General features: G+C 40.3%; 1 protein-coding gene across 2 annotated transcripts in view; it reads left to right on the forward strand.

Annotated features, from left to right (window-relative positions):
• Window positions 1-21,319, forward strand: part of Plce1 (phospholipase C, epsilon 1) — a 241,247-nt gene that overhangs the window by 180,751 nt on the left and 39,177 nt on the right. The window contains exons 7-15 of one of the 2 annotated variants that reach the window (XM_013034379.1): window positions 3,446-4,121; window positions 8,064-8,246; window positions 9,207-9,324; window positions 9,962-10,112; window positions 13,099-13,221; window positions 13,310-13,446; window positions 15,778-16,016; window positions 18,048-18,109; window positions 18,193-18,358. In XM_013034379.1, coding sequence (XP_012889833.1) covers window positions 3,446-4,121; window positions 8,064-8,246; window positions 9,207-9,324; window positions 9,962-10,112; window positions 13,099-13,221; window positions 13,310-13,446; window positions 15,778-16,016; window positions 18,048-18,109; window positions 18,193-18,358 — 1,855 coding nt within the window. The remainder of the gene's footprint in view (window positions 1-3,445; window positions 4,122-8,063; window positions 8,247-9,206; window positions 9,325-9,961; window positions 10,113-13,098; window positions 13,222-13,309; window positions 13,447-15,777; window positions 16,017-18,047; window positions 18,110-18,192; window positions 18,359-21,319) is intronic. The other variant, XM_013034380.1, reaches the window with a different exon arrangement.

The following is a 21,319-nucleotide window of genomic DNA, read 5'->3' on the forward strand; positions in this document are numbered from 1 at the left end:
TGTGTGTGTGTGTGTGTGTGTGTGTGTGTGTGTGTGTGTGTGTGTGTGTGTGTGTGCGCACGCGCACATGCACACCAGTACTGGGGCTTACCGAGCCTAGGCCGTTATCCAGCTTTCTCCACTCAAAGCTGGCACACCATCTCTCACAGACTTTCCTGCCCAGCTGGAGATTGCCCTTTGTCATCTAATACAAGATTTTTATCAGGGGACATTAGAAAAGTGTTGTCCATTTATGGTTTCCAAATGAAAGAGGCTGTAGATGCTCTTTGGGGACAGTGTAAAAAAAAAAAAAAAAAAAAAACCTGCCTTCTATTTTCCTTCCTTGGTTCTAAGGCAAATGTCTTCTACGTGATAAGGCATATCACATGTCATTGTTGGCTAATCACATCTGTGATCTTAGATTAACATTATTTGGCTCCTAAATATTAATGTTCCACCTCATTTCTGCTTGTAAATCCACAGAAAATCCTCTCTTGAGAGAATCAGGCTCAGAGCTGCGTAAAATTCATCCTTGTCATCTAAGAGACAAAAGCTACTAGTAGTTTCCTGCCTGAAATGAATTTATTTCATTACAAACAATTGTCAGTTTTATTTTGGAAATTAGTCCCTGGATATGAATGCTTTTTAATGGAATTATTCCCATCTGGCATTAGTTCCTTTTGTAATCTAAAATAAAAGCTGACGCCAAGAAAGGCAGTGGCCCTCTCTTCCAGCTTGCATCGCCTCCGAGACAGCAACTGTCTCCACAAAAGCCTTCTCAGTTTTCACTATGGAATATAGGAACATGCCATTTCTCATGCTAAAATAAAATCCGAAATTTTATGTAGAAATTAGCATAGATTATGTTTTAACTAGTACTGGCGCTCACCAAATGAACCTTTGCGGCTCTTAAAATGACAAAAAAAAAAAACCAACAAAGTGTGATATGGAGAATGTGGGAATGGTCCCAGAGAAAAACTTGGAAGATGCTTCTGAAGTGAAGAAAGCCTGTCTAGGGAAACAGCTGGTTTGGTTCAGCCTGGAGAAGAGAAAGTAGTGAAGGAACAGAAGGAATGAAGCTCATCTCCCTTTTTTTAATTATAGTGGTGTGTTTTATTGAGCCAGATCCTGGGCTGAGTGCTTTCAAGCGTTGTCTTGTTTGGTCTTCAACCTCTTTATCATCTCTGGGAGATGAGCATTGTTATTTTGCTATTTACAGATAAGTGAAGTATGGCTCAGAGAGTGCTAACGTTTTGGCCGAGTCATGCAGCAAACAGGTGGTAAGAGCTGAACAATTAGGTCTGGGATGAACACAGAAGGCATGTTCATAACCACATACTGCAAGTATGAGACAGTCATGTTAGTGAATGGAAGCAATGATTTTTCCATGGTAACCGAGCTAAGTTACACAACCAAGACTTAAAAACAAAATTATTATGAAGTGTAACATTAAGGACACGTCTCTGTTGGGCAGGTTCCTGCCAACGTGGCTCCATATAAAGGGAGCAGTAATGTCCCCTTGCCTTCCCCTTGCCAGATCTTCCTGATAATCCGAGTCCAGACTCAGTAAAGAGAATTCACTGAACTTCCCATTCAGACAAGAATTTTTAATGTGTGTGTCTGTGTGTGTACACATACATACAAAGTGAGCATCTAAGTGTGTCAAGAATTGTTCTTGCTTATTTGGCCTCCATAACTGTGTTTCCCAGCAAATGGCTTCAAACTAATCTTATTTAGTTTGACCATGGTGCTTGAACTCAGGGCCTGGGCACTATGAGTTTTTTTCACTGAAGGCTAGTGTTCTACCACTTTGAGCCACAGCTCCACTTCAAGTTTTCTGATAGTTAATTGGAGATAAAAGTCTCATGGACTTCCCTGCCTTTGTTGGCTTTGCACAGCCTCATATCTCAGATCTCAGCCTCTTGAGTAGCTAAGATTATAGGAAACGAGCCAGCAGCACTCAGTTCATATCTTATTTTTACTAGATCTACCTCTCAGGCAATTAGTTGCTAAATCTTACCGATTTTTGCCCTAGTAAACTTAGGTTATGGCTTTTGTTTATGATTTAACGGAAAGGCAAACAACTGTAATGCTCCCAGGCTGTAGAGTTAGTAGACCAAACAAAATGCCACCTTAGCTAGTCCTCTTCAGAGTTGTGTAACTTTGACTTCTCCTGTCCGAAACGAATATTTTAAAAGCAAAAAAAAAAAAGATAAAAATTACTTCACAAGTATGATCTATATAGTGTAAATATCTATATAAACTTTTTAACAGAGTTCCTAAGAGAGAAAACTGATCTACAATAAAGATGATTATTGTTGATAATAAAATGTAATAGCTTATTAATTCTTTTCTTATGCCAATAGTCAAGTGCTATGCTAAATGTAAGATTGTTGAGTCTGGGAAGGTGGCTCAGTGATAGAGTGCTTGCATGAGGCCCTGGGTTCGATTCCTCAGCACCACATAAGCAGAAAAAGCCGGAAGTGGTGCTGTAGTTCAAGTGGTACAGTGTTCACCTTAAGCTGAAGAGCTGAGGGACAGCACCCAGGCACAAAGTTCAGGCCCCAGACTGACAAAAAAAAAAAGATTGTTGAATGTTGTCCTTAAAAAATTACCCTGTGTCAGGTACTGGTGCTGTGCCACTTACAACCCTAGCTACTCAGGAGGCTGAGATCTAAGGACCACAGCTCAAAGCCAGCCGAAGGAAAATCTGTGAGTCGTTTAAATAGGGATACAGGTGGACCCATTGCAACAATGAGAAGTACAAGTCATTATGTCGAAAACGAACTTTACAACTTTGGTGGGGGTGGGGGACTGGGGAAGGCTGGGAAGGGATGTGAAGGGTAAACAAAGGAGGTTACAATGCTTGATAAGAAATGTACTCATTATCTTGCCCATGTAATTGTAACCCCTCTGTACAGTATTTTCACAATAAAAAATAAAGTTTTAAAAAAGAATCTAAAAAAAAAATTAACCACCAGAAAACTGGAAGTGGAGTTGTGGCTCAAAGTGGTAGAGCTCTAGCTTTGAGCAAAAGAACTCAGGGACAGCACCCAAGCCTTGAGTTCAAGTTCCACAACCAACAGGAAAAAGAAAATTACCCGGACTGGGAATGTGGGTTAGTAGAGGAATGCTTGCCTAGCATGCATGAAGCCCTGGGTGGGATTCCTCAGTACCATATAGGCAGAAAAAGCCAGAAGTGGCCCTGTGGTTCAAGTGGTAGAGTGCTAACCTGGAGCACAGAGAGGCTCAGAAATGACACCCAGGCCCTGAGTTCAAGCCCCAGAATTGGCAAATTAATTAAATAATTAATTTAAAAAAACACTCCATGATGGTGTTTTCTATTTCCTCTACTAATTCAAATTCCTAACAGGAAGAGAATTGAAGTCCAGGGTGAGTGGAAGAGCTCTGTGTTACTCTCCTTTGTGATTAAAAGACAGACCAAATTTGTGTCTATCTCTATCAGGTTTATAATCGGAGACTTGTTGGATTCAGAAAATGACATCTTTGAGCGCTCTAAAGAATGTGACCCTCACAGATCAGAAGAGGCACAGAAGGCCTTTGACCATGGGACAGAGCTCATCCCATGGTATGTGCTGTCCATCCAAGCGGATGTGCACCAGTTCCTGCTGCAGGGGGCCACGGTCATCCACTACGACCAGGACTCACACCTCTCTGCCCGCTGCTTCCTTCAGCTGCAGCCTGACAATAGCACTTTGACCTGGATAAAGCCCCCTACTGCCTCGCCTGCCAGTGCAAAAGCCAAGTGTGGAGTGCTAAGTAACACAGCTGAGCCTGGCAAGTTCCCATTATTGGGCAATACTGGGTTAAGTGGCCTGGTGGAGGGAGTCTTGGATCTATTTTCAGCCAAGGCTGTGTACATGGGACACCCTGGCATTGATATACACACTGTGTGTGTTCAGAACAAACTAGGTGGCATGATCCTCTCAGAGACTGGTGTGACACTGCTATATGGCCTTCAGACCACGGACAATAGATTACTACACTTTGTGGCACCAAAGCATACAGCTAAAATGCTCTTCAGCGGATTATTGGAACTCACTAGAGCTGTGAGAAAGATGAGGAGGTTTCCTGACCAAAGACAGCAGTGGCTGCGGAAACAGTATGTCAGCCTCTATCAGGTAAGGGTGTTGGCCACCCTTCTTGTTGGAATAGTGTAATTCTGAGAGCACACACTTGGCTTTTAGACTACCCTAGCTGTGTAATTTGGGGCAGATTTTACATCATCTCTCTGTTCATGATTCTCTTATCTAGAGAGTAGAAATGATAGCAATGCCTGTCCATAGGATGTCTGTCTTCAAGAATTAGCTGAGTTGGATGTGGTGCTGTGGCTCAAGAGGTAGAGCGTTCGCCTTGAGCTGAAGAGCTCAGGGACAGTGCCCAAGCCCAGAGTTCAAGCCCCACAACCGACCAAAAAAAAAAAAAAAAGAATTAGCTGAGTCAATATGCATAAAGCCGCAGTGTAAATCCATATGATGTAAAGAATAGTGTCTGCTCATGGTGGATCCTGTTACTACTTTGGATGCCAATAGAAACTTGTATAGTTCTCCTGTCTAAAAAAAAAAAACAATAACTACATTTCAGACTGAAGATTTCATTTGAAAGCATTATCTGAAGGGTTTTATTGTTAATTAGTGACTGGCTGACATATTGGAGATCTTTCTTTGGAAATTGAAATGGTGATTCATCACATAGCATATTAGGTGAACTCTTTAACTTCCTACGTATTGATCTCTGATGGTAGAGCTTTTTAAGGTTAAAAGAAACTTTCCCAAATGAGGGATAATTCTTACCTGCAGTTCTTTCTCACCAGATTTGTGGTGGCAGCAGCCTTCAGAAGGCATTTTCTCACAGTTTGCTGCTTAAATTGAGTGAGCTTCTCATTAACCCTGAATCACCAATTAGTTAAACCAAAACTCCAGCTGTGGTTGGGTGACAGGCTGGGATAAAAAGATGATAAACAGAGGCACAGGCCTACACAGAGTAGTGTGCTTGTTTGAGGAACGTGCAGGTTGCTGGAAAAGCAAGTGATAAGCCCCACTACAAAGTGGCACAGTTGAAATGACATTGTCAAAGGAGTGGTATTGAAGTATCCAGTTTTTCTGTTATGTTTTTCTATGTAGATGAAAAATTTTATCATTTTTAGTATCACAAATAGAACTGTGACTTAAATTACTTGTGGCTAATCTCACATTCTTTTTACAGTTGCAACATGTTTTTAACTCCTCCTTTGCATCCTAGGACATATAGACACATATAACACACACCCCCACGCTTCTTTTTTGAAGTATTGGGGTTTGAACTCAGAGCCTCAGGCTTACTCAGTTTGATTTTGTGGCTGGTGTTCTACCTCTTGAGCAGTGTCTCCAGCCTGCTTTTTATTGGTTATTTCAGAGATGGAGTCTTGCAGACTTTTCTAGCCAGGCTGGCTGGCCTTGAACCACAATCCTCTGGATCTTAGCTTCTTGAGTACCTGCTGTTACAGACATGAGCCACCAGCACCTGGCACGATGCCCCATTTTTACCCTTTGCCCTACACTTGCACAGTGATTATATCTTGAATAATTAACTTCATGAATCGATAAGCAGATAGTCCTACCTATTCAAGTATGCTAATGCTCCATAGCACAAAGACACTTTTAGTTAACTCATCTAAAATGGAAACAAAAACAACAACTTCCTTTTATACTCCACAAGGAGAAGCCCATGTGGTTGCTATTTGGAAGAAATCTTCAAGAGCTATTATGCATATTGATTTTAAATTAGAATTCTTCCTTAGTCTTCCAGAATCATCAAAATCCATTAAACATGGACATAAACCAGTCTTAAAACTCCATTACATTCCTTGTCACAAATGCTATGTGATTTAATTATTCCCATTTGTTTCTTGTCAAGCTTAAGTAACTGGATTGACACATAAGAGATACAGTAAATAAACTAAAACAAAAGGTCATTTGAACTCTCACACTCCCATTATGTAGTTGTGTTGACAACTACATCAGCACCATGTCATCATTCGCTGTGTTTAGACAGTTGAACAATCTGATATGTGTTACCCTGCCCTTTATTTTGAAAAAGTTTTCCCTCCACAAAGTAAATGGTGCTCCAAAAAGCAAGGTAACTATATGTGATTTCAATGATAAAATTGGATATTTGTTGAAATGCAGGTGTCTTTAGAAGTTTGATGGCATAGTGGGAAAAGTAAATTGAGCATCCTCAGGATAGTACTGAGCACTTGGTTTTTTCCTCAGTGTCGGTGTCCTTTGGAACCACGAACCTGTTGGTACTAGGCACCTTTTGTGCTTGGATTCCCAATTATTCTTGCAACCTTCAGGATCCTCTTCCTGGTCACACACACAATGGTAGTTCTAGCTCCTCAGGAGGCTGAGACAGGAGGATCTCAAGTTTGAAGCCAGCCTGGGCCACAGAATGAGGCTTTGTCTAAAAACAAAAAAAAAGTTGGGGCTGGGAAGGTGGCTCAACGGTAGAGCGCTTGCCTTGCATGCTTGAGGCCCTGGGTTCGATTCCTCAGCACCACATAAGCAAAAAGAAAAAAGCCAGAAGTGGTGCTGTGGCTCAAGTGGTAGAGGGCTAGCCTTAAGCTGAAAAGCTGAGGGACTGTGCCCAAGCCCAGAGTTCAGGCCCCATGACTGGACCCCCCCCCAAAAAAAAAACAACAAACAAAAAAGTTTTATAGGAGGAGAGAAATTCTGTATTGGATGATGTTTCTCAAAGGAAAATGTTTCACTTGGATTGTCAGATTCCTCCAGGGTATATCCAGTGAAAAGGAGATATTTAAAGTGAAATTCATGTATAATAGACTTGGGAGAAATAGATAATGAACAGGAAGAAGTTACAGATGTCCCATTATTAGGAGTCACCTCAAGATTGCTATATCAAATACCCAAATTACTCAGCATCCTGGAACCATAGCAGGAGATAGAATTCACAGTTTAAGTCATAAAATCAGAGAGTCATTGAATATGAGGAGGAAGGAGTAAGCAAGAATGTACATATACACATACACACAAATCTTTATTACTTGTATATTATCTGCAATAAAGCAAACTATTTCGCCAGTACTTCCTTGAAATTAGGAAGATTCCATTGGAGTAAAGGCAGTAAAAGGATATTAATTTTTTGAGGTACTGATGATTCACCCAGGGTTTGTGCAATATGCAAGCTCTGTACAACTGAGTTATACTCTTAGTCTTTGGAAATTCATGTTAAAGAAACCCTTTCATACAATGTGTGAAATATCATCAATACTGTCTTTAATTCATTTGTATCTTTCTGTGCATTTGTTAACTGACTTTCTTGACTCCTAGACACAATCATTAATTATAATTGAATGAATGAATGCTTGCCATTGGCTTTATAAAAAAATAGTACCCAGAGTTTCCCTGACAGCAGAAAGCATTGTAAGTCATTGCCTCCCCCCTGGAGTGTCTTAGCTGCCCATCGCATCATAATCTGCATGGTTTTCTCCATCCTATGGGCTCTTATTTATCTTCAGCTTTCAATAGCTCAAGTGGATGGCAGCTCAACTCTTTGAAGAACTCCCCAGGGCCCTCCAAAGTGAATTTCTCATGGGCCACATGCCCTTTATTTCAAGTCAGACTTTCCCATGCATCAAACTAAGTGAGAAATCTACTGGGTATGATACAATAACAAACAAAAAGAAGTAAGTTTTACCTGAGTCAAATTAATACTCTATTCTTCGCCACAACACCACCAAGTCTCACAAAGCTCAGATTTTCAGAGTTTTATGAAAATGTCCTAGCTGGTTCTGAGATCAGGATGGAAAGTAGCTTTTTTCTCAGTTGATTGGTTAACTGAAATTGCTCAGGGATAAGACAAAGAGGACAGGGAACACACTGGGAGTTCTGAGTGTTAGTTAACAGAATGGCGAGGTGGGGGGAGAGGGTTGCGGGGGGAAGGTGCTAGATCATACATCTTCTCTGGTGGCCTTTGCTCTTCCATCTCTGAGATGAGTGGTAATGTTTACTTCTCCTTTGCTTGATGCTTCCCTCCTTATGGACTGAGCATATGGTTCTTTACAGGAGGATGGTCGGTATGAAGGCCCAACTTTAGCTCATGCTGTGGAGTTGTTTGGTGGCAGACGGTGGAGTACCCGGAATCCCAGCCCTGGGACATCTGCAAAGAATGCTGAGAAGCCCAACATGCAGAGAAACAACACCCTAGGCATAAGTGCCACTAAGAAAAAGAAAAAAATCCTCATGAGGGTAGAGTGTTGCTTGTTTATTAAGCCTTACATCTATCTAGCCTTCCAGGATGATTGTGTGGTCTACAGCCTCATAACCCCTTCAGGTTATGTGAGCTGGGGACAAGATGAGGTCGAAAACAGATCATCAAAGGAGCTGCCACATGCTTCCTGGGTGGCCAGGCCCAGTGCCAGGAGTCAAGTCAGAAAAGGGAGAAGAGTTTCTTAGAAGGACACAGGGCAGTTAAGTGGTGTGTATTCTAATAAGAGTCATTGTTCAATCATCTGCACAGTGACATGGGAGCAGAGCAAAGGAAAATATGAGGCTTAGAGGCAGACAGTGAAGACCTAAGAGCAGTTGACACATGGGTCTTGAAGGGTGTGGAAGAGTTTACCGAGCACAAACTACAAAGCAAAGAATCCCTGGCAGAGACAGCAAGATGCCTAAGAGGCTTTGCTTGTGAGAAGAAAGCGGACTGGATGGCTGGAACATGAGTTCTGTAATGGCCAAATAATGACTAGAAAATAGTAGAGGTCGAGTTTTGAAGGCCCGTTGTGTTGTATGAGGCATACAATTTAAAATGTATCATCATTATGTATATAAATTGTGTCATATAATATATATATATATATTATCACTCTGACATGATATTGACTTCATGGCTATCTAAAAAACATCCCACTCTGTGTCTATACGTGTTGCTGATGCTTAGTTGACTCATCTGCTTCACAATTATGTGTAAACACAGAAGATACAGAGGTGGGGTGCCTCCTCTTTTCTGCCTCTCATTCTAAGGAGTTTCGATAGTAGAGCACACAGGATAGATAATGTGATGTGAGAATACTGGATCAACATAATATCTTTACTGGTCTCAGCAGGAAGAGACAGTATTGACGGTGGGTTGGTGAGAAAATAGTGACCTGCCTGGACTAAAGCAGGTCTGACACAGGCTAGGAGCCATGGTGAGCTTTGTGTTCCCAGGGGGAGAGTGGAGAGGCCACGGACGATGAGATGGTGACCAGAAAGGCTAAAGTGTACAGAGAGTGTCGAAGCCGAAGTGGTTCTGATCCCCAGGATGTTAACGAACAGGAAGAATCAGGTAAGGCAGCTTGTTCACATCCAAGACTTTTCTGTTAGTTTTATGGAGAAAATAGGCATTTAGTCTCAAGCTGGTGAATTTAATATTATGGGCACTGCTATCAAAACTCTCACAACCAGATGATGAAACCCAACCCCTAGAGGCCCTTTCTGCTAACACACTGTACTTAGAAGAACATTCTCATTAAATTGCCATCGTTGGGCTAGGAATGTGACTTAGTGGTAGAGCGCTTGCCTCCTGTGCATGAAACCCTGGGTTTGATTCCTCAGTACCAAATACACAGAAAACTGGGAGTGGCACTGTGGCTCAAGTGGTAGAGTGGTAACCTTGAGCAAAAAGAAGCTCAAGGACAGTACCCAGACCCAGAGTTCAAGCCCCAGGACTGGCAAAAAAAAAAAAAATTGCCATCATCAGCCACTCCCAGGACCAACTGACTTAGGTGTTAGGAATGTTTCTTAAGCTCCCCAGATGATTCTGATGCACGGCCAGTTCAAAGTCTATCAGTCTGTCATCAAAATACTTGAATGCTTCTTATATAGAAATCAGCTGCATAATTGGTTTGCTCAGACACCAAGAGGTATCTCAGGCGTGTAGTTTAATCGAGTGATTGTCTCTTTTCCGCCCTTCCTACTCACAGAAGCAAATGCCATTGCTAGCCCTCCCAACCCTTCCAGAAGGGCTCACTCTTTGACCACGGCTGGGTCCCCCAACTTGTCTGCTGGAACATCATCTCCCATCAGGCCAGTCTCCTCCCCTGTGCTGTCTTCTTCAAACAAGAGTCCATCCAGGTGGGGCCTTAACATGATAAAACAGAAGGGCCTTTCACACCATTGCACTTGTGAGGAAGGGCATGTGGAACGATTGTGTCTAATTTTGACTTACAGTTAAGTTGAAAACTATTCACACACACAAAATTTAAATGATGTTGTTTTGATTCTATGTACCTCTTTTCATATTACTCTTGTGACACCAACAACCCCCTCACCAGAGCTGACTAGCAGTAATAAAACGCAAACTGTGATTCTCTCCGTCTGTAGTGTAGCCACTCATCACATATGGATATTTAAATTAATTGCAATTAAATTAGATTGAAAGTTCAGTCAGTCATATTTCAAATGCTCTACCACCCTAAATGGCTAGTGGTTACCACATTGAATGCTGTGAGAGCATTTCTGCCAGTGTAAAAAGCTCTATTAGAAGCTAGGCACCAGTGGCTCATGCCTGTAATCCTAGCTACTCAGGAGGTTGAGATCTGAACATCGCAGTTCAGTTTGAAGCCAGCCCAGGCAAAATAGGCTGTGAGACTCTTAGCTTCAATAAACTACACAGAAAAAGCTGGAAATGATGCTCTAGCTCAAGTGGTAGAGCTCGCCTTGAACACAGAGAGGCTTGGTGACAGTTCCCAGGCCCTGAGTTAAAGCCCAGGATTGGGGGAAAATACTCTGTTGGAGAGCACTGCTCTAAATGAAAAATAAATTAAATACAATGTAAGCTACCTGACACTTTGCTAATTGGTGAAATACATTTAATATTTTTCTGACAGATCAGAAAAGTTATACATGCCTAGAGAAATGAATACAAACTTTGCAGCAAGGTAGAGGTGTTTATATAAGGTGCTAAAGCTGGTATTATAGAAAATTATCATTTATGGGCCATACAAGTTACACACTAAAATAAAATCTCCTCTCTCAAAAGAAAAAAATATATTAAAATGAAAGGCTTCTAAAAGGAATCATAATACTACTCCATCTCCCTGTACCCCACATTAAAGCTAAAGACATAGATTCCAGACAGAGCCAAGATTAACAGCCGTAATTCACATTATTACACAGTGTAATAGTCCTGAGCACACATTGGCTTTGGAAATGTTGATTTCACAGACAGGGACAGGAACCACTCTATCTCTGTCTCTGTCTCTCTCTTCATCTCTCTCTCTGTCTCTGTCTCTCTGTCTCTGTCTCTCAGCAACACTATTGAAAAGAACTCTACACTAAATTATCTGCTAAAAGGGAGAATTCTTTCACAATGTGAGTAATGGACTTACCCTCTACGCTTTCTACAGTCACGTTCACAATTGGTGAAAATGAGTCAAGGCTCTAATGGGGATTCTCCCTGCTATGCTTGTAACACTTCTATAAATTAGATTTGAAACAAAGCTAGAGGTTACAAAGAGTTTGAATTCTTTATATTTGCAGCCTCTGCAGGATCTTAAACACATAAGATAGCCAGATGACCTGGATTAAGTGACTTTTGCCTTTATTTCAGTCACTTATAAGCAGGAAAAGGAAAGACATAGTAAGAGAGGCTATCTTTTGAAAGAGAACACGGCCTGATCCAAGGTCAGAAGGCCCAAACCCCAGGAATACTGGGGTCAGTGTCCCCTGAAATGCTCCAAAACAGAAAAAAACAAGGCAAAAAAGGTGTCAGCCTTTAAACGAGAAAATAAAACTGAACCCTATTTCTAGTGGGAAAAAGAGTGGATAGGTGTTTACTAGAGTCAGAGAGAAATGAGTACCTCAGAAAGGTCTGTACTGGCAACTAGCAGGAAGGACAACAAGGAATTTGCTTGTTGAAATCCAAATGATGGCTCCACCTTTCTCCTCTTCCCGGACCTACATCCTGTGTTCCCCACATTGAGTTTCAACAACTATGTGTACATGATGCTAAAAATCTATCTGTAATGCTCTTCCATGAAGTAATCTTCAGCTGTCAACAGGAAATAGTTTCCCATGAGCAAACAGCATTAGCAGGGTTGAATGAGGACTGCTGTACATATATATATATATATATATATATATATATATATATATATATATATATATATATATATATATATATTCCTATACTTACATATTTGAAATTTTGTTTACTATTCTGTTGGGGACTCAGTATAGAAAAAAATGTAAAATAGCAAGACCAAATTTTTGACTGAGTTGACTGATATTTTTATAGTGAATGGGTACAGCCTTGGCAGGTACAGACATAATCCTTGGCAGGGTTGGCGTCTTTCCATTCTTAATATTTTTCTGACTCACATTTTCCATTAATATTAAAAGCTCTTCCTTGTTTTCATTGAAGAACTGGTTAAGAAAGGAAAAAAGAAATGACATGGGCACACTCAAAACTTTCCTCTTAATTGTGTTTGTATAATTTAGAAAAGAGAACAGAACAGGCATTATTTCCCATAGATAATGATTAATTTTGGACCCTTTTTTTGTGCCAGTACTGGGGCTTGAACTCAAAGCCTGGGCACTGCCTCTTAGAATGTTTGCTCAAGGTTGGCACCCCACCACTTGAGCTACAGCTCCACTTCTGGCTTTTTGGAGGTTAGTTGGAAATAAGAGTCTCACAGAATTTTCCACATGGACTGGCTTTGAACTGTGATCCTTAGATCTCATCCTACTGAGGAGCTAGGATTACAGGCCTGAGCTTCCAGTGCCTGGCTTAGACTCACTTTAGATTACTTTTTGCATCAACCCCAAACTTAAGAGGTCTTCTTCCACATTGATCTGTGCTTACAAGTAACTGTTGATTAATAAAAGAATATTAATGTCATGTTATGCCCTTATTAAGTTGTCTAAAAATATGAAGTGGTTCCAATACACAATACAGGTGAAGGGCCGTGACAAGAACATACTGGGAAGTAGGTTCAACTTTAAATGACTTGCAATCCTCCCGGCCTCATACTTGCTCGCTAAGCAGAGACCATCTGTTGAGGCAGAATGACCTGAGTTGCCTGCCACATTTGCCCATAACAGCCATGTCTCTTGATAGTGCCTGGAGCAGCAGTAGCTGGCATGGGAGGATCAAAGGAGGAATGAAGGGGTTCCAGAGCTTCATGGTTTCAGACAGCAACATGAGTTTTGTTGAATTCGTTGAGCTGTTCAAATCCTTCAGGTATGACTTAGCCCTCCTTCTTCCTCATTCTCAGGCCCACCCTTTTATAGCAGCACTAAATGGGAGGTGGTTTTCATTCCCCACTCAGTGTAAGGAGCCGAAAGGACCTCAAGGACCTCTTTGACATCTACTCTGTGCCCTGCAACCGTTCCGGCTCTGAGTCTACCCCCCTCTACACCAACCTGGCAATTGAGGAAAACACCAGTGACCTACAACCTGACCTAGGTTTGTTCAGCATTTTAAGATTTCCTTGAAACCTTTCTATCTAAAACTTCAAGGTAGGAGATCCAACCACACACACGCTTGAGCCACATGGCACACTGCTACTGGAGCCTGGTGAAACGATTTGAGAATTATTTTAAGAAGTGTGTGGTGTCATGGGGACAAGTGCTGTTGGCATGTTGGGCAAAGAAACTCATCATCATGTGGTTCTGCCCATGTGTTCTAGCATATTAACCAAGAGTGCCCTTCAGTCATCCTGACAACCAGCGGCCCTTCCCCCACCAATTCTAAATGTCCACTACATACATGGAATGCTATAGATGAAAAACACCTACCTATAGGCAGGTGAGTGCTCCACCCCAGCGTGACCTGTCCTTGACAAGGAGAATCTGGTGACCTCAGCAGAGTACTCCTGTCTGAACATAGAGGACATTTCTCCAACTACATAAACCAGAATCTCTTTTTTTTCTATCCTATTCAGTACCCTCCTGTTACTATCAACAACTATACCTTTCTTTTGGGTCTTTCATGCATTTTACACCTGTTATTTTTCCCTTTGTTCTTATTGGAACAACATGAAAGAACAAAAGAAAAAACTTTATTTTGTTGCTTCATAATTATGTATAATCTTGGAACTGGGAAGTTGACTCAGTGGTAGAGTGCTTGCCTCACATGCATGAGGCCCTGGGTTCAATTCCTCAGCACCACATAAGCAGAAAAAAGCCAGAAGTGGTGCTGTGGTAGGGTGCTAGCCTTGAGCTGAAGAGCTGAGGGACAACACCCAGGACCAGTGTTCAGCCCCCATGACCCACAAAAAATTAATTATGTATAATCTTATTTTACTTTTAAGCTAACATTAACTGTTTTATAGCTATCAAATATGTGTGTACCCGTGGATAGCAATGTGATTGTTTAGGATTGAACCCAGCACCTCCTGCATACCAGGTAATTACTTCCCCACTGAGCTACATACCCAGTCCAAGAAATGATACTTAAAAATTACAAGTCTTTTTTTATAGTGAGAAATTTTAGGTTGATGGAAAAAATAGATAGAAAGTACAACAGTCACACACACAACTCACATACCCACACTCACATTCATGCACACAGACTTTACCCTATTAGTGAGTTTTAAATTCCTAATATTTTTGTTGTCTCTCTAATTTTGCCTTTACCAAGGTGTTGAATCATTGGAATCATATAGTATATAGCTAAGTGCTCTAGTGCCCTTTTGCAACTTCCGGTCTGAATTCTTTTAAAAATAAATAATATTTAATTGTGCAGATGTACCACAGTTTGTTTATCCATTCACTTACTAAAGGATATCTGATTCCTTCCAAGTTTTAGCAATTATAAGAAAAGCTGCTATAAATATTTGTATGTAGGTTTTTATGTGAACCTAAGCTTATATCATTGGGATAAAGACCTAGAAACACAATAATTGGATTGCATGCCTAACCTCTATTTAGTTCCCTAAATCTTCCAAATGGATATAATTAAAATGACTGGCCATACCAAAACTGATCTGACAATGTAGAAATTAGAATATTGGAACATTACTACTGGAAATGTAAAATGACACAGCCATTCTGAAAGACAGTATGGCTGAATTAAATGTATTCTTGCCGTCTGATTCAGCAGTTGTGGGTCGTGATAATTTTACCCAAAAGAGCTAAAAACTTGTATTCACCCAAAAGCCTACATACAAGTTATTATAGTTGTAGTTTTTATATTCATTGTTATTGTAGAGGTGCTGTACAGAGGGATTACAATTACATAGTCAGGTATGGAACGACCTTCCATGGATAGGTAGACTCCGTATTATGAAAATGGCCATACTGTCAAAAATGATGTACAAATTCAGTGCAAAATCAAAATTCCAATTTACCAAGGTAAACAAAACAATCCAAAAACTCAAATGGAGCAAAAGACCTAGAATAGGTGAAGCAATTCTAGGCAAAAAAAAAAAAAGTAATTTTAACAGTACTTCAATCCTTACAAAAAGAAGATTGTGGATGTATATGTGTCAAAAAAATGTGAGCTTGGCTTTTAGTTCTCAATTGAATCTATAGTTAATTGACCTATAATACTGAAGATCATAGCATCAGCCTAATTCTGTTTTAGTTTCTTTTATTTATTCAGTGATTTGTCTTTTTTTTCCCTCAATTCTGTGAAGCCAGGAACATGGACTAGATTTTATGGCTTGTTTGAACAGAGTATTTTAAGAGCTTCTCCATTGCATGGACTTCATAACACTGTTATCTTTGAATTGAACTTTATTTGTGAAAGATGTTGGCTAGATAAGAGTTCATGTTCTGTGGGTAACCTTTTCAGATTTGTTGACCAGAAATGTCTCGGACTTGGGATTGTTCATTAAGAGCAAGCAGCAGCTTTCAGACAACCAGAGGCAGATATCTGATGCTATTGCTGCTGCAAGTATCGTGACAAATGGCACTGGCATTGAGAGCACGTCCCTGGGCATATTTGGAGTTGGCATACTTCAACTCAATGACTTCCTGGTCAACTGCCAAGGTGAACACTGCACATATGATGAGATCCTCAGCGTCATCCAGGTCTGTGCCCATTTTGTATGTACACAGTGTCCTGTCTGTGTTCTAATAATCGAATAAATATTTTGTATATATGCTCCTCCCTACCCCCCCCCATCCTTTTATTCCAAAGTCTTCACATCTTGGGCAGAAGTTTGGGAGATTTTTGTTTTTATTTTTGGAAAAAAATATACAAGTGAGCCAGGTGCCAGTGGCTCATGCCTGTAATCCTAGCTACTCAGGAGGCTGAGATCTGAGGACTATAGTTTGAGGCCAACCTGGGTAGGAAAGTCCTCAGGACTCTTTATCTCTACTAAAGTACACAAAGAGCCAGAAGTGGAGCTGTAGCTCAAGCGATAGAGTGCTACCTTTGAGCACAAAAGCTCAGGGATAGCGCCCAAGCCCCAGGACTGACAAACACACACACACACACACACACACACACACACACACACACACACACACGTGTGCTTATTTAACATATAACTAACACAGGTCTTAGGCCATTTCTGACTCAATAACTATTGTAGGGAATCAGTATATGATTCCTTCTTGCTTCTACCAGATGCAACAAGATCACTGTAGGTTTTCTTTGGTCATTTAACAAATATTTATGAGCTCCTACTATGCTAGCCCTGTTCCAAGAGCTGAGCCTATAATATTGAATAACCTTTTCTGTCTTTCTTACAACTCATTCTCTGGGTGGGGCAGACAATAAAGATAAATAGCTTCAGGAATGGTTATAGAAGAAATTCAGCAGAGTTAAGGCAATGGAGTGATGCAAAAAGTCTTTTTTAAAAAAGAAGTCTTTTTGAGCAGAAAACTAACATATTAGATCAATAGATCTACATATATATGTATACATATGTGGGTATATATATATATATACATATATATATGCAATACATATATTAGCAGGGCTTGAACTTAGGGCCTTAATAGCTCTTGTCTATTTTACTCATGACCAGCACTCTACCATTTGATCCATGTCTCCACTTCTGGCTTTTTGGTGGTTAATTGGAGATAAGAATCTCATGGATTTGTCTGCCTTGTCTGGCTTTGAACCATAATCCTTAGCTCTCAGATTCCTGAGTAGTTTGGATTACAACTGTGAGCCATCAGCACCTAGCATATGATTTATAGTTAAGAGGTCATTATTGGACATTGATGAAAATGAACTAAGCAACTCAAGGGCAGTGATAGGAGGGAAGGAATGAGAAGGGTAGAGGGAACAGCTTACACTAAGCAAAAGGAAAGAAATGCACATATCACCCAAATCATTTTATTGTCAAAGCTGATAGAATTCACAAACATTATAGACCATGATAATGACAATTTGCTTCATGAAGTTTAAATTTGTTTGTGACTTTAACTAAGTATCTCCATCTCACAGTACTATGAAATTTCTGAAATTTATGTAATCACTTAATCTCAATAATTTTTTTAAAAAAGAGGTCCTTATTGCCTCATTGCAGAGTAAATTGAGATGTTGGAAGGAGAGAGACAGAAAGCCTGGTGATCCTGGCAGCCCAGATAGGAGGATGTGAAAATGTAGAACAGAAGTGACAGAAGATAGGGTGGTGAAACCAGTGGGTTAGGTATTCAGAAACTGGGTTTCGTCATTAATGTGCTAAAAATGTGTGAGTATTATCACCTTGCTGAGTGTTCACTGTAATATGGCTGAGTTCAGGCATGGTACTTAGCAGTCCATGAGAATTTTTTTTCTTTTTACCTCCTGCCAATTAATGGTAGCTGCTATACTCTCCTCACTTTTACCTAGACAAATGTATGCACCATGTTTTCATAGCAGTCATTCCTACTTTTTTCTGTTAAATAAATATGCTTAGCATAATAAACTCACATGTACTAAATATTTTCTTTGGGGCTAAAAACTACATCTTGCCACTATATTACTAAATTAGTTCAAATATTTGGGTTACATGTTTCCTGAGGAAAACAGAACAGCTTTTAAAAAATGATGTCGTTACTTTCTTTTTCCTTCTCTTGGTTTCCTTTACTTAAATAACACTTTTTTTTAAATAAAATTCCTTGCAGAAATTTGAACCTAGCAGCAGTATGTGTCATCAAGGCTTAATGTCATTTGAAGGATTTGCAAGGTAAGTTTCAAATTATATTTTGCTCTTCACTTTAGCGTACACATTGCTCTCGTGCTTTCTTAACAAAATATAAATCCATCCAGGTTTCTGATGGACAAAGACAATTTTGCCTCAAAAAATGATGAGTCCCAGGAGAACAAGAAAGAATTACAGCTACCCCTCTCCTACTATTACATTGAATCTTCACACAACACGTACCTCACGGGCCATCAGCTCAAAGGAGACTCCTCAGTAGAACTCTACAGCCAGGTACTGAGATGGCCACAGACAATGTGGTTTTTATTAAACTTTATTATTCACATTACCCCAAAGTCACAAAAATCTGACTCCTCTGAAAAAATCTTATAATCTAGGAAATGTGAACGCTGGTTTCATGAGGAGCCATGCTGTGTGGGAAAGCTGGCTATACGTACAGTCGTTTTCTTTACTTCTTTTTATTTTGTTCTGTTTCCCCCTCTATCTATACTTAACCTTTATTCTAGGCAACAACCACAACAAAGTACTTGTTTGAGACTCAGAGCTATTAGATCCTACTCTGACCTACTTCTACTAAAATTAGATTTTCCCTTGGGAAAACCGTCTAATCATTTCACTGTATGCTAAATAAATCAATATATTGCAGTGGGAAAGCATCATAGAAAAGGGAACCTTCTTACAGGGTTAATCCCAAAATATTGTTTGTTTTGCTTTTCAATTTACTAGACACAATCAATCCATCCCTATGGCAACCAACTTAAAAAACAAAAATGTCTGCGCAGACTGGAGGCGCGCTCCCTCCACTGTGAAATTCATGGGAATGTTCTGGGAGGCATGGGCCCTCTGCACTGGGAAAAGCACATCCTTTTGACCTAAACATCCAGCTCTCCGTGTTCAGCCTGTCCTTTGTCTTTTCTATTAACTGTCAACTTCCTCTTCTCTGCTGCTTATTTTCTGAAGTCCTACAAGAAGGGTTAAGGCAGAGAGAGCAAAGCTAGGTCCAGGGTATCCAAGTATGCGGTATGCATGTTGGTCCAAATTTGGGAATTATCATTGTGTTATTTACACAGTCCCAGAAACCATGAGGTTCCTTTGTTCTACAGGTAAGTCTACAGGTATTCATCATAGCATCTGGCACAATTTTTGTAGCAAAGCTTATTTAGTATAGAATATGTTTTTGAACTGTTTTCTGAAGAACCTTTATTATGAAATGAAGATGTGTCGCTGGAGTAGCGATTTTCAAAATAGGAGTCTGTTTGTCAAGGGGCCTTAAGTTCTGACACCAAGAAGAGCAAGCGGCTGAGTAGGGCAAGCCTATACCCTGTCCCACTTCTGCTAGGATACACTCTGTTACATGCTTTACATCTTGGCCTTCTATTTGCACAGAGAATTCTTAAGTCAAAAGAAGTTCAAAATCTATTTTCTATAGAAAAGAAATGATACCTATAAACGTAGCTACTATAGATATTCCATATATTATATTTACCTCATACATATCAATGTACAATACATACATGTAAATGCACAATTCTTATCTACATATTTCTATATACTTATGTGTTTCTTCCTCCGAAAAAATATGCAAGGACTAACTGCTTAATTCCTTTTCCACTATTTGACTTTGAAGAGTTTTAAAACTCTTTAATGTGAAGCTTCTAGTAGAAATTCTCACAGCTTCTGAATAAGGTACAAGAACCTCTCAAATATATTCACAGATGTGATTAATCTAGTGAAAAGAAGTCCCTTTTACGTCACTTCCAATCTTTTTCCACTCTCCTTTGGCCAGATTGAAAGTGATAATAACTCTGTTGCCCCTGCCTGGAATTTCCAGCCCTGGTTTCCTTTGTCTAGCCATATTTGGAGATATTATGGTCATGCAAGCTTTGATCAATCCTTTCATCTTTTTATGATTGCTACTTGCTCATCTGCTTACCAATCTGGAAACCTCACCACAGACATGAAGCAGTCTCAACCATGTTCCAGTTGCCAGATTGTATAGCAGTCTTCAGCCCAAGGCACTCTACCTGTAGGTACACTAGCTGCTACCAGAAGCTGCTGATCTTGTAATTCTCAGCCACAAACTATATTGTGACTCCAGCAAGTATTTCATACAAGAAAATTAAATTGAGTCATTCCATTATCTGAGTTTCGTTGCAGAAAATCTAATGGCCACTATACTCCAGTGATTAAATGCTGTCATTTAGAAATAGCTCTGTGGATTCTCAAATGAAGGTTTCAGTCCACTCACAGAGGTATCAACCACTTGTCTTAGATCACCTTTCAATTATATACAAAGCTGCAGTCCAAGCACCTGTGTTAGGAGCCCTGCTTCCACTGTTAGATCCAGGAGAACAAATCAGCTCATTAGCAGTGTTTCCTGGAGCAGTTTGGGGAAGAAGGCTATCAAAGCTTAGAGGGCAAATATGCCATGACTGGCCACTGGAGTCTGCTCTGTCTGCAGCAGAAGGGAGTTTATGGACTATTTGCCATCTCTGCTCTAGATGCCATTCTGAGATTAGACAGCCAGGTAAATCTTTGATATGTCCTTGCTTTTACTCTTTTAAGTGCTATTCTTTCATAGCAATGATGCTTCCACATTGCTGATTTGGGGTCTTATAATGGTGAAGATTTTATCTTGTTTGGGTTTATATGAATATTTAATCAGCTCATTAAAAATCAGTGTTCTTAATTCCTTCGGACTGTAGTACCTGCATCTTTACTTCCCTGCTCTACCCAGATAGAGCACTTGTTCAGGATGTGCCATTTCAAATGACTAAAGATATATTTTCTTTTTTATCTTTTTTTTGGGGGGGCCCAGTCATGGGGCCTGAACTCTGGGCCTGAGCGCTGTCCCTCAGCTCTTCAGCTCAAGGCGAGCGCTCTACCACTTGAGCCACAGCGCCACTTCCGGCTTTTTTCTTTTTGCTTATGTGGTGCTGAGGAATCGAACCCAGGGCCTCAGGCATGCAAAGCAAGCACTCTACCACTGAGCCACCTTCCCAGCCCTAAAGATATATTTTCAAAGTAACCTTCCAACAATATCTGGCTCTTGCAAACTCTCTAATCTGTCCTCTCTTTCCCACTCCAGATTAGTTCCAATCTTTAGCTAAAATGTGGTCCTTGTCCCATATCACTCAGTGATATGGGATATATAGAGTGATATATAGAACCATGTGCTGGGTTTAGTTTGAGGCTTTATCTCTAGGTGCTCATCTGGGGTGGATTCCTTCATTG

Source organism: Dipodomys ordii, unplaced genomic scaffold (genome assembly GCF_000151885.1).
Source record: "Dipodomys ordii isolate 6190 unplaced genomic scaffold, Dord_2.0 Scaffold188, whole genome shotgun sequence".
In the NCBI taxonomy this organism is placed as follows: Eukaryota; Metazoa; Chordata; class Mammalia; order Rodentia; family Heteromyidae; genus Dipodomys; species Dipodomys ordii.